Here is a 17,939-nt window from a genome sequence, read left to right as displayed (position 1 = left end):
CTGTTAAAGGCTACCACCAGTCCTTAACAATTTGAATTTTTGGCTTTAAGTCTTTAGTTGGGTTCAAACCAAAAAAATAACAGTTATGTGAACATATCGTCCACCCTCCACCAAGAAGTGTGTACTAAACGAACTCACTGATTTAATTGCAATATTTACTACCCCAGAGGTGTTGATCGCAGGAGATTTTAATCTTGCATGTGGAATGCAGGATGCTGACTGACTGTCAATTATTTTTGTACTAATCTAAATTTGTGCCAGCTGATGACAAAGCCTACTCGTCCAAACTTAAAGGACCCTACGAACTTTGATTGACATCATATTTACAAATACTCCAGAGTAATATGCTGGGAGTGGGGTATTTTCTTTGATATTAGTGACCACTGTCCCATTGTATGTGTCAAAGATATACGGATGACGAGATCCAAAGAGGAATACATTTTTTTAATGAACAGGACTTTTTTTGTGATCTTTATTTTGGTGACTTTGATTGTATTGCATCTATACCTGACCCAGAGTTGGCTCTGAACCACTTCTCAAATGTTTTCAACTCTATTGCAGATAAACATGCTCCCTTTAAAAAACCGAGAATTAAAAAATAGGTCTTGCCCTTGGTTCAGTCCTGAGCTATCTGAAGTCATACACAACAGAGATGCTGCCTGGGTGAAAGCTAGATTCACCAGACTCGGGCCCAGACTGGCAGTCTTTCAGGCGATTGAGAAATCGGTGTGTATAAAAATAGTTAAAAAAGCAAAATCGGATTATTATGTTAATACACTATCTGAATGTACAGGGAAACCAGCTACATTTTGGAAAGTTGTTATGTCACTGAAGGGTTGTGTCTCCTCTTCTCTCCCCCAATAAATCCATTTAGATTCTGGCCCTATAATGACAAAATTGATATCATTAATGCATTTAGTCGCCATTTTATCTCTGCAGGCTATGTATTTGAATGTATTTCAAAGCCAGCTCTTGAAAAGAATAGTTTGGATGTTGATGGTGAAAATATATTGACTGAAAATGCTGGTCAGGAGTTTTCTTTTTGGAAATTCACTGATAAGGAAGTCCTGGATGCTTTGCTAACATTAGACAAAATAAATCCACAGGGGCTGGTCATTTGCAGCCTGGTCTGCTTAAGTGTGCAGCTCCCTTTATTGCTGGCTCTGTAGCACACATTTTAATTAACATTGTTATCAGGAAGTATTCCCAAACCATGGAAATCCGCATGTGCTGCCACTACATAAGGAGGGATACAAAGGATCTTGACAACTATCGCACCATTTCAAGACGACCTTCTTTAGTGAAGATTCCTGAATCCTTGGTTAATGTACAACTTAATTCCTTTTTACCTGATAATTGTATTTTTAATATAAACCAATCAGGGTTTAGGCCTGGGCATAATATTACCACAGCAACAATGCTAGTTGTTAATGATCTTGTCAATGCCTTGGGTGCTAAAAAGAGCTGTGCTGCTTTGTTTATTGACCTGTCAAAGGCGTTCGACACTGTTAATCATTCTGTTTTGCTGAAGAAGTTATCAAAAATAGGCCTGGGATATACAGCCCGTTTAAGGTTTCAGAATTATCTTAGTGACAGAACTCAGGTCACCTTCACAGATGGGGTTAAATCTGAATTCCTTCAGATTCAAAAAGGTGTTCCTCAGGGTTTGATTTATTATTACTGTTGTTCACCTTGTACATTCATGACATAGGAAACACTGTTAATACTTGTAACATTCATCTCTATGCAGATGACACAGTTTTGTATTCCTGTGCCACCTCGGTGCAGCAGGCCATTCGTGAACTTCAGCATGAATTCAGAAATCACTTACAGATCTTAAATTAAATCAAATTTGACTTGTCACATGCGCCAAATACAACCAGTGTAGACCTTACAGTGAAATGCTTACTTTACAAGCCCTTAACCAACAATGCAGTTTTAAGAAAATAAGAGAGATAAGAATAACAAATAATTAAAGAGCAGCATTAAATAACAACAGCGGGGCTATATAAATGGGGTACCTGTACAGAATCAATGTGCGAGGGCCCTGGTGCCGAGGTAATATGTACATGTAGGTAGAGTTATTAAAGTGACTATGCATAGATAACAGTGAGTAGCAGTAGCGTAGAGGGGGGGGGGGGTGCAAATAGTCTGGGTAGCCATTCGATTAGCTGTTCAGGAGTCTTATGGCTTGGGGGTAGAAGTTGTTTAGAAGCCTCTTGGACCTAGACTTGGCACTCCGGTAACGCATGCCGTGCGGTAACAGAGAGAACAGTCTATGATTAGAGTGGCTGGAGTCTGACCATTTTTAGGGCCTTCCTCTGACACTGCCTGGTATAGAGGTCCTGGATGGCAGGAAGCTTGGTCCCGGTGATGTACTGGGCCATACGCACTACCCTCTGTAGTGCCTTGCGGTCGGAAGCCGAGCAGTTGCCATACCAGGCAGTGATGCAACCCGTCAGGATGCTCTCGATAGTGCAGCTGTAAAGACTTTTGAGGATCTGAGGACCCAGGCCAAATCTTTTCAGTCTCCTGATGGTGAATAGGTTTTGTTGTGCCCTCTTCACAAATGTCTTGGTGTTAGTTGGACCATGTTAGTTTCTTGATGATGTGGATGCCAAGGAAATTGAAGCTCTTAACCTGCTCCACTACAGCCCCGTCGATGAAAATGGGGGCATGCTTGGTCCTCCTTTTCCTGTAGTCCACAATCATCTCCTTTGTCTTGATCACGTTGAGGGAGGGGTTGTTGTCCTTGCACCACACGGTCAGGTCTCTGACCTCCTCCCTATAGGCTGTCTCATCATTGTCGGTGATCAGGCCTACCACTATTATGTCATCAGCAAACTTAATGATGGTGTTGGAGTCGAGCCTGGCCGTGAAGTCATGAGTGAACAGGGAGTACAGGAGGAGACTGAACACGCACCCCTGAGGGGCCCCTGTGTTGAAGATCAGCGTGGCGGATGTGTTGTTACCTACCCTTAACACTCGTCAGGAAGTCCAGGATCCAGTTGCAGAGGGAGGTGTTCAGTCCCAGGGTCCTTAGCTTAGTGATGAGCTTTGAGGGCACTATGGTGTTTGAACGCTGAGATGTATTCAATGAATAGCATTCTCACACAGGTGTACCTTTTGTCCAGGTGTGAAAGGGCAGTGTGGAGTGCAATAGAGATTGCATCATCTGTGGATCTGTTTGTGTGGTATGCAAATTGGAGTGGGTCTAGGGTTTCTGGGATAACGGTGTTGATATGAGCCTTTCAAAGCATTTCATGGCTACATACGTGAGTGCTACGGGTTGGTAGTCATTTAGGCAGGTTACCGTAGTGTTCTTGGGCACAAGGACTATGGTGGTCTGCTTAAAACATGTTGGTATTGCAGACTCAGACAGGGAGAGGTTGAAAATGTCAGTGAAGACACTTGCCAGTTGGTCAGCGCATGCTCGGAGTACACGTCCTGGTAATCCGCCTGGCCCTGTGGCCTTGTGAATGTTGACCTGTTTAAAGGTCTTACTTACATCGGCTGCGGAGAGCGTGATCACACAGTCATCAGGAAAACAGCTGATGCTCTCATGCATGTTTCAATGTTACTTGCCTTGAAGTGAGCATAGAAGTTATTTAGCTCGCCTTGTAGGCTCATGTTACTGGGAAGCTCTTGGCTGTGTTTCCCTTTGTAGTCTGTAATAGTTTGCAAGCCCTGCCACATCCGACGATCGTCGGAGCTGGTGTAGTGCGATTCTGTATTGAAGATTTTCTTGTTTGATGGTTCATCTGATGGCATAGTGGGATATCTTATAAGCTTCTGGGTTAGAGTCCCATTCCTTGAAAGCGGCAGCTCTACCCTTTAGCTCAGTGCAAAGGTTTCCTGTAAATCATGGCTTCTGGTTGGGGTATGTATGTACAGTCACTGTGGGGACGACGTCCTCGATGTACTTATTGATAAAGCCAGTGACTGATGTGCTGTACTCTTCAATGTCATTTGAAGAATCTCGGAACATATTCCATTCTGTGCTAGCAAAACAGTCCTGTAGTTTAGCATCTGCTTCATCTGACCACTTTTTTATAGGCAGAGTCACTGGTGCTTCCTGCTTTAATTTTTGCTTGTAAGCAGGAATCAGGAGGATAGAATTATGGTTAGATTTGCCAAATGGAGGGCGAGCTTTGTACTCTTCTCTATGTGTTGAGTAAAGGTGGTCTAGAATTTTTTTCCCTCTGGTTGCACATTTAACATGCTGATAGAAATTAGGTAAAACTGATTCAAATTTCCCTGCATTAAAGTCCCCGGCCACTAGGAGTACCGCCTCTGGATGAGTGTTTTCCTGTTTGCTTATGGCGGTATACAGCTCATTGAGTGCGGTTTTAGTGCCAGCATCGATCTGTGGTGGTATGTAGACAGCTACCAAAAATACAGATGAAAACTCTCTAGGTAGATAGTATGATCTACAGCTTATTACTCTACCTCAGTTGAGCAAAACCTTGAGACTTCCTTAGATATCGTGCACCAGCTGTTGTTTACATACAGTGCCTTGCGAAAGTATTCGGCCCCCTTGAACTTTGCGACCTTTTGCCACATTTCAGGCTTCAAACATAAAGATATAAAACTGTATTTTTTTGTGAAGAATCAACAACAAGTGGGACACAATCATGAAGTGGAACGACATTTATTGGATATTTCAAACTTTTTTAACAAATCAAAAACTGAAAATTGGGTGTGCAAAATTATTCAGCCCCTTTACTTTCAGTGCAGCAAACTCTCTCCAGAAGTTCAGTGAGGATCTCTGAATGATCCAATGTTGACCTAAATGACTAATGATGATAAATACAATCCACCTGTAATCAAGTCTCCGTATAAATGCACCTGCACTGTGATAGTCTCAGAGGTCCGTTAAAAGCGATTGATCTTTAGCTAGCAGAATGGAAGGCAAAGGCAGATTAGCCACTCGTCGCCTGATCCTCACAAGGCACCCTGATCTTTTTCTGCAAAATAGCCGTTTCCTTCTCCAGCGAATGGCAGGAATCTGGGCCTAGTGTCTGTAGTATCTCCCTCCCGTCTGACTCATTGAAGAAAAACTCTGATCTGAGGTAAGTAATCGCAGTTCTGATGTCCAGAAGCTCTTTTCGGTCATAAGAAATGGTAGCAGCAACATTATGTACAAAACAAGTTACGAACAACGCAAAAAAACTAACAAAATAGCATGGTTGGTCAAGAGCCAATAAGACAGCAGCTATCCCCTCCGGCGCCTTCATAATGCGTTAAATATAAGTAAAACCAAGCTCATACTGTTCTTTAGGTCATGAAATGTTGACACTGAGAACCTGCATATTTGCGCTTCAAATGGAGCCCAAATTGAACTTGTTTCTCAATATGTACCTGGGTGTCTGGATTGATGACAAGTTGTCATTCGTAACGCATATAGAAAATATGTCTAAGGAGCTAAGATTCAAGATTGTCTGTTCATATCGAAATAAATCATGCCTCTATATTGAAAACAGGAGAACAATTGTTCAAACAATGCTTCTCCATGTATTGGATTTTGGTGATATTGTTTACATGCATGCGGCAACCTTTGTACCATTCCGCAATACGTTTTATCACAGGGGACAATTTTAGGACTCATCATTGTAGTCTGTATAAAAATGTGGGATGGACCTCTCTGTCCGTAAGAAGAGAGCTGCATTCTCTTTGATTTATTTACAAAGCAATCTGACAGAAACTCCCCTCATATGTAACTTCATGAATTAAGTTAAGAATCATAAGTTACCAAACCTGTTCTCAGGAATGGATAATACTAGCGATCCCTTCAGTCTCCACAGATTTGGGAAAATCTGCGTTTTGTTATTTTGTTATTGTGTGCTGAATTATATAGTTTTATACACATATATGAGTATGTTTTCTTATTCTGTTTTTATTGTAATATGTACAGGGCTCTCTTGTGAAATTGATTTTTAATCTCAAGGTTAAATAAATTCTTTATTTTGACTATTATATATAATTTCTTAGTTCCGATTTTTCTTTGCTTTGTAGTCCAAGGTTGGAAGCTCACTCACCCAGCGAACTCAATGTATTTGTAGATGCAGGTAGCAATCACCATGGCAACAATGGCGTAGTACCAGGAACAGATAAACATGAGCGACAGACACAAGCTCATGCCCAGGAAGGAGAGAGCCCTGTTGGGGAGAGGGACAGGAAGTTATATCCTCAGTCTGTTGCTGCGACAGTCAAACCAGTCACTGATTATAATAATGGCCACAGATTGGAGACAGGATATCTTGTCTCTCTGTCTGCTGTTGTTACATTCAAGCCACAAGAGGATCATTATAGGCTAAGCCAGGCTCCAGATTCCCACAGTGTCTCTGGCAGACTACTCAGGTAAATAACTGCTTCCTAACAGGAACCTACCTGGTCTGGCTTGATATCCAGTGCAAAACACAAATGCTGTAGTAGACTGTTTCACACCTGAGAATATTAGCTAAGCAGCGCTCTTTGGCGATGATCCCATGGCTAAGATATAGAGCTATGTCTGCTATGTTGAGTTGTTTAACTCACCAGTGGTAGAACTTGAAGCGAGGCCTCCAGTTGGGGGTTCTCAGCAGAGTTTGCAGGGCACAGGCCAGGTTGACAAACATGTAGCACATCAAGAAGAACCTACACAGAGAGAGAAAGAAGAACTCAGAACAGCTATACTTGCTACCAAGACATAACCATCTCCATAGTGTGTTCAGGAGAAGCAGAGTATATATTAGACATGTGGTTGTCTTACATGGAGAGGATGGGGGCAACAGCGTCCAGAGAGGCGATGATGATGCCGATCTCACAGATACTGGCTGTGAGGAGTAGGGCCCAGGTAGGCTCTCCGTTGGCCTTGCCATGCCCAAAAACCTACAGACAACGCACAACAGTGAGGTACAATGAACTATTAACACCCACACCTGCATGCATGCACACCTGAACCTATAGCACGGCACATTGTAGTATTAAGTTGAGTGGACTGCAAGAGTTTCAGCCCCTCTCGTCCTTTCATTCAGGTCACACTGGTCCTTGCTGCAGCATCACTATCATCCCTATATCACACGTTAGACATGTCTACTCAGTCTGGGAAACTTTTCCTCATTTAATCAGTGGGGGTGACAGACAGCTCCTGTCACAGCAACTCAACCTGAGCCTGGACTATAGTAGGACCATGAATTAGTCATCACTGCTAGCCCCGACACACTTGAGGGCTATTTGAGTAGAGTGGATCTACATTTCTCTGAACAAACAGAGAAATTGTCTCGATGGTATTAGAAGAGTAGAAATAGTGGTTCTGGTAATAATATGCATTATAACATATACAGAAAATTACTAATGTCCGCTGATTGACCACTCCACAAAGTAAATAGTGCTAGTGTATATGTATGTATGTATGTATGTATGTATGTATGTATGTATGTATGTATGTGTGTGTGTGTGTGTGTGTGTGTGTGTGTGTGTGTGTGTGTGTGTGTGTGTGTGTGTGTGTGTGTTTACTCACTTTAAGGAAAGGGATTACGCTATCGCGGGAGATGGCCTGCAGGAGGCGTGGCGCTCCAGTCAAACTCTGAAGCCCTGCCCCACAGGTGGAGAAGAAGGAGCCAATCACGATCACCCATGGTGAAGGCCACGCCAGAGTACCAATTACAAGGTTACCATCCACCCCCTCACCAAACCTGAAGTCAGAGAGACAGATCTAAGTTGCCTTTTTCAATTAGTTTTTGTTATAACAGCTACCCTCGTCCACTGTCCATTGCAGTATCAATTCAGTGCACACATTCTCAATCAAGTCCTTTAAGTATTATTTGTCATTCTATGTGTTGCATCTGATTACATGGACAATTAGTGGGAGAGTATTGATTTTGAGATGGGCAAGACTCACGAGGCAACGATGCTAGCTATAGTAATACAGGAAGTGGATGTAGAGTGGAATACAAATAACTCACTTGTCCCTCAGGACCACCCCTTCAATGCAGGCCCCAAACAGGACCACGGCAGACATGTCTGGGAGGAGCAGTGAAGGAACACACACACAGACCTCACAATACACACATTACACAATGAAGAGCAACAATACGCTGCACTTGACCCATTTATGAAATTGCTTATTCCAGTTACTAATAAGCATGCACCCGTTAAGAAAACGTCTGTAACAACTGTTAAATCCCTGTGGATTGATAAGGAATGGAAAACTTGTATGGTTGAGAGGGATGAGGCAAAAGGAATGGCAAATAAGTGTCTGCACAAAAACAACACTGCAAATTGAGAAATGATGTGAATAAACTGAATTTAAAAAACAAGTAACTATACTATGAAACAAAGATAAATTATATGAAGAACGATAGTAAAACACATTGGAGCACCTTAAATGAAATTCTGGGCAAAAGGCAAACTCAGCTCCATCATTTATTGAATCAGATAGCTCCTTCATCATAAAACCCAGTGATATTGCCAACTATTTTAATTATTTTTTCATTGGCAAGGTTAGCAAACTTAGGCATGACATGCCAGCAATAAAACTATGACACTATACATCCATGACAAATTTATGAAAGACAAGAACTGTAATTTGGAAGACTAGGTTTTTTGTTGTTGTCTATCAATAATGACAAGCCACCTGGGTCTGACAACTTGGATGGAAAATGACAGCGGATGATATTGCTACTCCTATTTGCCATATCTTCAATCTAAGCCTACAATCTAGGTAAACCTTTGGAAAAAAATGTGTTTGATCAGACAGACTTTTAGCACACTTATAGGGAAAGACATTCAACATGCAGGGGCACAAATGACTGATGATTTGCTGAGAGAAATTGATGATAAGATTGTGGGAGCTATTTTGTTAGACTTCAATGCGGCTTTTGACATTATTGATCATAGTCTGCTGCTGTAAATACGTATGTGATATGGCTTTAGACCCCCTGCTATATTGTGGATAAAGAGTTACCTGTCTAACAGAACACAGAGGGTGTTCTTTAATGGAAGGCTCTCCAACATTATCCAGTTAGAATCAGGAATTCCCCAGGGCAGCTTTCTAGGCCTCTTACTTGTTTCAATCTTTACTAATGACATGCAACTTGCTTTGAGTAAAACCAGTGTGTCCTTTGTATACAGATGACTCAATGCTATACATGTCAGCTACTACAGCGAGTGAAATTACTGCAACACTTAACAAAGAGCTGCAGTCAGTTTCAGAATGGGTGGCAAGAAATAAGTTAGTCCTAAATATTTCAAAATCAACAAGTATTGTATTTGGGACAAATCATTCCCTAAACCCTAAACCTAAAATAAAGCTTATAATGAATAGTGTGGAAATTAAGCAAGTTGAGGTGACTAAACTGCTTGAAGAACCCTGGATTTTAAACTGTCATAGTCAAAAAAATGTTGATTCAACAGTAGCTAAGATGGGGAGAAGTCTGTCCATAATAAAGCGCTGCTCTACCTTCTTAACAACGCTGTCAACAAGGCAGGTCCTACAGGCTCTAGTTTTGTCGCACCTAGACTACTGTCCAGTCGTGTGGTCAGGTGCCACAAAGAAGGATTTAGGAAAATTACAATTGGCTCAGAACAAGGCAGCACGGCTGGCCTTTAAATGTACACAGAGAGCTAACATTAATAATATGCATGTCAATCTCTCATGGCTCAAACTACTTGTTTTTGTAAGAAGTATTGCTATGCTGAATACACCGTACAAGCACACAGCTCGGACACCCATGCATACCCCACAAGACATGCCACAATAGGCCTCTTCACAATCCCCGGGTCCAGGAAAGACTATAGGAGGCTCACAGTACTACATAGAGCCATGACTACATGGAACTCTATTCCACATCAGGTAACTGATCCAAGCAGTAGAATCAGATATAAAAAAATACCCTTCTGGAACAGCGGGGACTGTGAAGAGACACACACACAGGCACAGACACAAGCATACACATGCTAACACACGCACTCTACACACAATGGATTTTGTATTGTAGATATGTGGTAGTGGAGTAGTGACCTGGGGGCACACTTAATGTATTGTAGATATGTGGTAGTGGAGTAGTGACCTGGAGACACACTTAATGTATTGTAGATATGTGGTAGTGGAGTAGTGACCTGGAGACACACTTAATGTATTGTAGATATGTGGTAGTGGAGTAGTGACCTGGAGACACACTTAATGCGTTGTGAAAAGGGTTATGAAATGTATTTTTAATTGTATATATCTGCCGTAATGTTGCTGGACACCAGGAAGAGTATCTGCTGCCTTGGCAACAGCTAAAAGAGATCCTTAATCAATTCAAAAATAAATACACTGTACCTACAGGCTTTAGTACAAACTGTCTCCCAAGCATTTACAAAACCTGAAACTAAATTTAAGAATCAAATTCTTCATATTGTCTATTCAAACGTTACCCATATTATATGTAACATTCCAGTGTATTTCCGTCAGTAGTCCCTGAGAAGTTTCAAAAAACATGGACTGCTCCAGTAAGACTGGCAGTATTTACTGTAGTAAAGGATACACACTATAGAAGTAGTGGTGATGGCTGCTATGGTGCCTATGGGGATGGACTTCTGGGCATCACGCAGGTCTCCAGAGCGGTTAGAGCCAGCCATGATGCCTGGGAGGCAGAGGGACAGAAGTGGAGAGGGACAGAAGAGGGGGGGGGGGGGGGGAGAAACAGGATCAAACAGGAACCATTCCCATCCTTCACACTTGATGTGTAATGGCTTGTCCTATGTTTTACACATGTTTTTTACTTATTTATTTTTACTGTGCTAGCTAGGGAGTGCTGTCTGAAAGTGATAAAGTGGAAGCCCAACAACAACAACAAAAAATCTGAATTTTTGATTAGCAACATTTAAAAAACGAATTCTTTACTTGTAATAGCAACAGTGTTTTTGTGTTTGTTGTTTTTACAATCCAGAAAACTGGTGAAGTGTTCAACAAACCATTTTACATCACCAGCAGCAGCTCTCACAAAACATGATAATACTAATGTCACAGAGCAAATGCTTGTACACAATGGGAATTTTATTCAGCCGTTATGAAACTGGGATGATAGTGGGAATGTGACTCATGTATTCCCCAGACTTTCTGCTGATGTGGTTTTTGGCAGAAATTCCACTTGATCTAATTTCACCTCATTCAGCTCCTCTAGTGTCATCAGTTCTGGAAAGTATTTCTCTGTCTCTCTCTCTGCATTTGGGACTGTGGAGAGACTCCCAGGTTACTATAAAGTGGATATAACAATAGGAATTATGTTTCTCATGTGAGAAATCCAATACTGCTGTTAGGTGGCCTTGTATAAAACAATTATTAGTCAAAGGATACAAGTAGTGCTTTTTTTAATGTAGCATTTACTTTGAAATCATAAGGTAAAATGTTAATTTAATTATAATAACTTAATATAGGTGATTAGATTGATCAGGTTTGTGCTTGGCTGAAACAAAAGCATGTACCCATACTGTCCTTTTGGTATATTATTGGCCTAGTCCGTCCCCTAGTCTGACCCCTGACCGTTGACCCAGTGATTGACCTGTGAACCCAGCAGTGACTGACCTGTGACAGAGGGGAAATAGATCCCCACCAGCAGGGTGAAGAAGCTGGTGATGTCAGCCAGGACATAACGGTTGGAGTTGGTGATGGGAGCATCAGGGTCCTGCATGGCTGAGATTCCCCGCTTCTCCAAGAAGTCTCCCTTCTCCAGGTAGTAACCAAACAGGTTCTCTGTGAGAGTGAGACAGAGAGATGCACAAACATCATAATAATAACATACCTCTTGTGAAGTACCAGTATGTCTCTCTATTACAGACTACATTAGCTTACAATACGTTCTGAATGGGGCACTTCTTACCAGCCAGTATACCACTGCTAACCCCTGGGATGCCCTGGATCTCAGAAACATTGTTGTTGGCAAAGTACTCATCACAGGTAGCGTTGAGGAACTCCGAGTCGCAGAAAATCTTCCACAGCTTGGTGGTGACCGTGCCGTTGTCCCTCTCAATGACCTTGGCACACACGTCAAATCCCTTGGAGATCAGAGTGCGGTTCCCCAGGATGCACACGCTGTAGGGGGAGGACAGACAAGACATCATCAGCCACCGGTCTATTTAGAGGTTAGGAAAACATTACAAAAATTAACATAAATATGCAAGTCTCATGACTTAACTAAGTAAATGAAGTAAATATTAAACATGACCAGAGACAGGGTCATCATGACATTTGTTTAGTTTTTTTGTAAAGCTCTAACAACTTTAAAGTTGGAAACCTTAATTGGTCAAACTCCCATGTTTGGTATAATACAACAACAAAGAAGTTGCTGCAAACAACAAACACCATTCCCCCTGGACATTATTCCACGCGTGGTAGGACAGCAGAATATGCAGTGCAATTTTTTTTCTCCCATGCTGACGAATGCATCTCTCCTCTGTTTTCATCAACAAAATCAAAACAATAACAACGGCGCTGGGGCGAACAATGGCTCAGTCAGGTCAGACTTACGGGAAAACAGGGGGTTCAAAGGCCGTCTTGATGACCCCAGCATAAACAGCCAGGATGGACAGAATAACGCACGCTAGGAAGACCAGAGCCAGCTTGTTGACATATTTGACCCCCACAAACACCACCGTGGCCATGAAACTGAGCACAATGGTGCCGTACACGCGCATGTTGTTCAGCATCGCTGCCTCCATATCAGCCCCTTCCAGACCCTCCATCTTAAAAATGGCCGCCTGGGGAAGGATGTAAATCTAGAGAAGGGAAAGATGGAGGGAGAGAGAGAGAAAGGGAAGGGAAGAGAACATGAGAGAAGAAGAGAGTAGAGAGTAAGAATAGGATGGAGGGAGAGAAAGGGTGTGTTAAAAAAATGATAGAGGGAGGTATGAGGATGGAGGGAGAGAATGGGAGCAAGTGTCAGAAAAGGAGGATGTAGGAAAAAAGGAGGAAGGGAGTGAGAAGAGAGATCAGACATGATCTCAAACATTGGAGACATCAGATAAACGTAATAAAAATTGTATTGTTTTTATGATGGTGGATGATGGAACAGACAAGGCACTAACAAATGAACCAGCATATGAAAGGAAATGCACTTAGTATTATTTTGAAAAAGCATCAGATCTAAATAAAGCTCTGAGTGTGACAGCTTGCAGGATGAATTCATGATAATTGAGATATTATGTCTCTAAGGAAAAATCACTCAGGAATTGCAACAACTTTTCATATTTGTCTAAAATGAAAATATATTAACATAATGGGTTTCAATTGATTGTATTTAGTGGGTAACTTTTGGCATCCTCATCCCTTGCATTACAATCTACATTGAAGAAAACAGACATGTGAGTGCACATCTTCCCTTTGCATTAATCAATGTTGTGGTCTCGCCCCAATATAAAACGCTGGAAAAGGCACAGAGGAATACAAAACAGATAGTAAACAAAACAATAAAATAATAGCAAGCATCTATCCTTACCAGCAGAAGTTCGATGGCACCAAGGATGTACATGGCACCCGCAAAAGTAGTCCCCAAATAGAAGCAGATTCCGACAGCTCCGCCAAACTCAGGCCCCAGGGAACGGGAGATCATGTAGTAGGAGCCTCCGGCTGAGACACGCAAACACAACCATTGGCATTTCTCTTTGGCTCTATTTCTGCAACATTGTCTTCAAAGATTAACCACAGGTCTGCACAAAAGTCTAAAGAATTGGGGCTTGAATCTGCGAAAGCAGTAGTTTGTAAACAAAAAGATAGTGCTGCATAGACATTGCTTAGGCATGTTAGAGAGAGCTTGAATACAGTTCTAGACTTTCTCTACATTACTATGGTTCTATGGATAGGAACAAAATATATTATAGGTTTCTGAATAGAACAGTTTCACACTGACTTTGTGCAGGTGGTGGAAGCGGCGCTAGTACAGTGTATACCCATACTAACATACTGTATACTACATACTTAATGAATATATACTACACTGCTCAAAAAAATAAAGGGAACACTTAAACAACACAATGTAACTCCAAGTCAATCACACTTCTGTGAAATCAAACTGTCCACTTAGGAAGCAACACTGATTGATAATAAATTCCACATGCTGTTGTGCAAATGGAATAGACAACAGGTGGAAATGATAGGCAATTAGCAAGACACCCCCAATAAAGGAGTGCTTCTGCAGGTGGGGACCACAGACCACTTCTCAGTTCCTATGCTTCCTGGCTGATGTTTTGGTCACTTTTGAATGCTGGCGGTGCTTTCACTCTAGTGGTAGCATGAGACGGAGTCTACAACCCACACAAGTGTTTCAGGTAGTGCAGCTCATCCAGGATGGAACATCAATGCGAGCTGTGGCAAGAAGGTTTGCTGTGTCTGTCAGCGTAGTGTCCAGAGCATGGAGGCACTACCAGGAGACAGGCCAGTACATCAGGAGGAGGAGGCCGTAGGAGGGCAACAACCCAGCAGCAGGACCGCTACCTCCGCCTTTGTGCAAGGAGGAGCAGGAGGAGCACTGCCAGAGCCCTGCAAAATGACCTCCAGCAGGCCACAAATGTGCATGTGTCTGCTCAAACGGTCCACGTCGGGCCCTTGTGCTTACAGCCCAACACCGTGCAGGACGTTTGGCATTTGCCAGAGAACACCAAGATTGGCAAATTCGCCACTGGCGCCCTGTGCTCTTCACAGATGAAAGCAGGTTCACACTGAGCACATGTGACAGACATGACAGAGTCTGGAGACGCCGTGGAGAACGTTCTGCTGCCTGCAACATCCTCCAGCATGACCGGTTTGGCGGTGGGTCAGTCATGGTGTGGGGTGGCATTTCTTTGGGGGGCCGCACAGCCCTCCATGTGCTCGCCAGAGGTAGCCTGACTGCCATTAGGTACCGAGATGAGATCCTCAGACCCCTTGTGAGACCATATGCTTGGTACGGTTGGCCCAGCTAGACCTCATGTGGCTGGAGTGTGTCAGCAGTTCCTGCAAGAGGAAGGCATTGATGCTATGGACTGGCCCGCCCGTTCCCCAGACCTGAATCCAATTGAGCACATCTGGGACATCACGTCTCGCTCCATCCACCAACGTTGCACCACAGACTGTCCAGGAGTTGGCGGATGCTTTAGTCCAGGTCTGGGAGGAGATCCCTCATCAGGAGCATGCCCAGGCATTGTAGGGAGGTCATACAGGCACTTGGAGGCCACACACACTACTGAGCCTCATTTAGAATTGTTTTAAGGACATTACATCAAAGTTGGATCAGCCTGTAGTGTGTTGAGTGTGACTCCACATCCAGACCTCCATGGGTTGATAAATTTGATTTCCATTGATACTTTTTGTGTGATTTTGTTGTCAGCACATTCAACTATGTAAAGAAAAAGGTATTTAATAAGATACTAATATACTGGCAAGTTTGATGTATAAGTAGCCCACTAACATTATGTAGCTAGCTAACATACCGGTACATACTGCTGTAATAATATGCTATGTGGTTGGTAAGCCAATATAACGTGTAAGGTAACTTATTTGAAAAGTCATTACTTTATAACGTTGCTCAACATTCTCTTTGTATCTGCTCAATGAATTTGTATCTGCTCAATGAATTTGTATCTGCTCTCGTTGAACTTCGGCTGCATATTTTCAAATGCCTCTGCTTAACAGCTTCTGTATCTAATAGAACGTAATTTTGGCATAGTGGACCTGCCTACGTCACTACCTTATCTGCTTGAATAGAATACTGAATAGTAGCTAGCAAGATGAAGATCACAGGTCATTTTTAATGAGTGGATTTAGAAAGTGAATAGTTTGCATCAATCGTTGTCAAAGTTGTCAAAAGAGTCCGTTGTCGAAACCAGACCCTAGTTACTGTTGCATAGGGTCGGGTTTTCGAGACTAAGTATTACCTGTCCACAGACCTGAGCAATATCAGAGGACATGAGAACCTAATTGCTTGGAAATAACAACAGGATTGCCCTGCGGCACCCAGGCCTCCCACGCATGCACACACTGTGTTACGCACTCACCTGGCACCACTCCATTCGTTGCGATGGCACTCATGGATATCGCTGTCAGCATGGTCTGAGACAAGAGAGTCAGTGGGGAGAGAAAACAATATATTTAAAATGGAGGAGCAGTTAAATATATTTTATTCACCAGCTGCAGAGTTCTGATTCTTAGTTGAATAATATATTGTTTGTGATGCTCCATCCTTATGCCATACTTCAGTATGAACATTGTGAAGATGGTTCAAAATAGTTTCTTAGTTATATACTGAACAAAAATACACTATATATACAAAAGTGTGTGGACACCCCTTCAAATGAGTGAATTTGGCTATTTTAGCCACTCAGCCATTGCTGACTGGTGTATAAAATCGAGAACACAGACATGCAATCTCCATATCCAAACATTGGCAGTAGAACGGCATTATAGAAGAGCTCAGTGACTTTCAACGTGGCACCGTCATAGGATGCCATCTTTCCAACAAGTCAGTTTGTTACATTTCTGCCCTGCTAGAGCTTCCCCAGTGAACTGTAAGTGCTTTAATTGTGGAGTAGAAACGTCTAGGAGCAACAACGGCTCAGTTGTAAAGTGGTAGGCCACACAAGCTCACAGAACGAGACTGCCGAGTGCTGAAGCGCATAGCGTGTAAAAGCGTCTGTCCTCTGTTGCAGTACTCACTACTGAGTTCCAAACTGCCTCTGGAAGCAATGTCACAAGAACTGTTCTCCGGGAGGTTCATAAAATGGGTTTCCATGGTCAAGCAGCTGCACACAAGCCAAAGATCACCATGCGCAATGCCAAGCTTTGGCTGGAGTGGTTCAAAGTTCACCACATTTCGACTCTGAAGCAGTGGAAACGCGTTCTCTGGAGTGATGAATCACGCTTCACTATCTGGCAGTCCGACGGATGCCAGGAGAACACTACCCACCCAAATGCATAGTGACAAATGTAAAGATTGGTGGAGGAGGAATAATGGTCTGGGGTTTTTCTTGGTTCAAGCTAGGCCCCTTAGTTCCAGTGAAGGGAAATCTTAATGCTACAGCATACAATGACATTCTAGACGATTCTGTTCTTCCAACTTTGTGGCAACAGTTTGGGGAAGGCCTTTTCCTGTTTCAGCATGACAATGCCCTCGTGCACAAAGCGAGGTACGTACAGAAATGGTTTGTCGAGATCGCTGTGGAATAACTTGACTGCACCGGCACAGAGCCCTGACCTCACCCCCTTTGAACAACTTTGGGATGCCGGCTGCGAGCCAGGCCTAATCGCCCAACATCAGTGCGCGACCTCACTAATGCTATTGTGGCTGAATGGAAGCAAGTCCCCGGAGCAATATTCAAACCTCTAGTGGAAAGCCTTCCCGCAAAGGGGGGAACAACTCCATATTACTGACCATGTTTTTGGAATGAGATGTGTTGGTCCCATGTTTCATGAGCTGAAATAAAATATCCCAGGAATGTTCTGTACACACCAAAAAGCTTATTTCTCTCAAATGTTGTACACAAATGTGTTTACATCCCTTTTGGTGAGCGTTTGTACTTTCCCAAAGATTATCCATCCACCTGACAGGTGTGGCATATCAAGAAGCTGATGAAACAACATGATCATTACACAGATGCACCTTGTGCTGGGGACAATAAAAGGCCACTCTAAAATGTGCCTTTTTTGTCACACAACACAATACTACAGGTGTCTCAAAGTGTGTAATTGGCATGCTGACTGCAGCGTCATTTTAGAGAATTTAGAGAATCTGCCTCACAACCGCAGACAACATGTAATCACACTAGCCCAGGTCCTACCAGTCAGACTTCTTCACCTGCGGGATTATCTGAGACCAGCCACCCAGACAGCTGATGAAACTCTGGGTTTGCACAACCAAAGAATTTCTGCACAAACTGTCAGAAACCAGCTCATGGAAGCTCATCTGCGTGATCATCATCTCACCAGGGCCTTGAACTGACTGCAG

At 42.8% G+C, this 17,939-nt stretch overlaps 1 protein-coding gene across 3 annotated transcripts in view; it reads right to left on the bottom strand.

Moving 5' to 3' along the window:
• Positions 1-17,939, bottom strand: part of LOC109869521 (solute carrier family 12 member 5) — a 115,629-nt gene that overhangs the window by 23,633 nt on the left and 74,057 nt on the right. For all 3 annotated transcript variants that reach the window (XM_020459714.2, XM_020459715.2, XM_031803432.1), the window contains exons 5-15: positions 15,994-16,048; positions 13,461-13,591; positions 12,494-12,741; positions 11,847-12,058; positions 11,552-11,719; positions 10,512-10,610; positions 7,947-8,004; positions 7,502-7,676; positions 6,752-6,870; positions 6,538-6,636; positions 6,039-6,158 (exon numbers count right to left, since the gene is read on the bottom strand). In XM_020459714.2, coding sequence (XP_020315303.1) covers positions 6,039-6,158; positions 6,538-6,636; positions 6,752-6,870; positions 7,502-7,676; positions 7,947-8,004; positions 10,512-10,610; positions 11,552-11,719; positions 11,847-12,058; positions 12,494-12,741; positions 13,461-13,591; positions 15,994-16,048 — 1,484 coding nt within the window. The remainder of the gene's footprint in view (positions 1-6,038; positions 6,159-6,537; positions 6,637-6,751; positions 6,871-7,501; positions 7,677-7,946; positions 8,005-10,511; positions 10,611-11,551; positions 11,720-11,846; positions 12,059-12,493; positions 12,742-13,460; positions 13,592-15,993; positions 16,049-17,939) is intronic.

Source organism: Oncorhynchus kisutch, linkage group LG24 (genome assembly GCF_002021735.2).
Source record: "Oncorhynchus kisutch isolate 150728-3 linkage group LG24, Okis_V2, whole genome shotgun sequence".
NCBI classification, from domain to species: Eukaryota; Metazoa; Chordata; class Actinopteri; order Salmoniformes; family Salmonidae; genus Oncorhynchus; species Oncorhynchus kisutch.
Note: the sequence above shows the minus strand (reverse complement) of the source record. Positions and strands in the feature narration are given on the sequence as shown.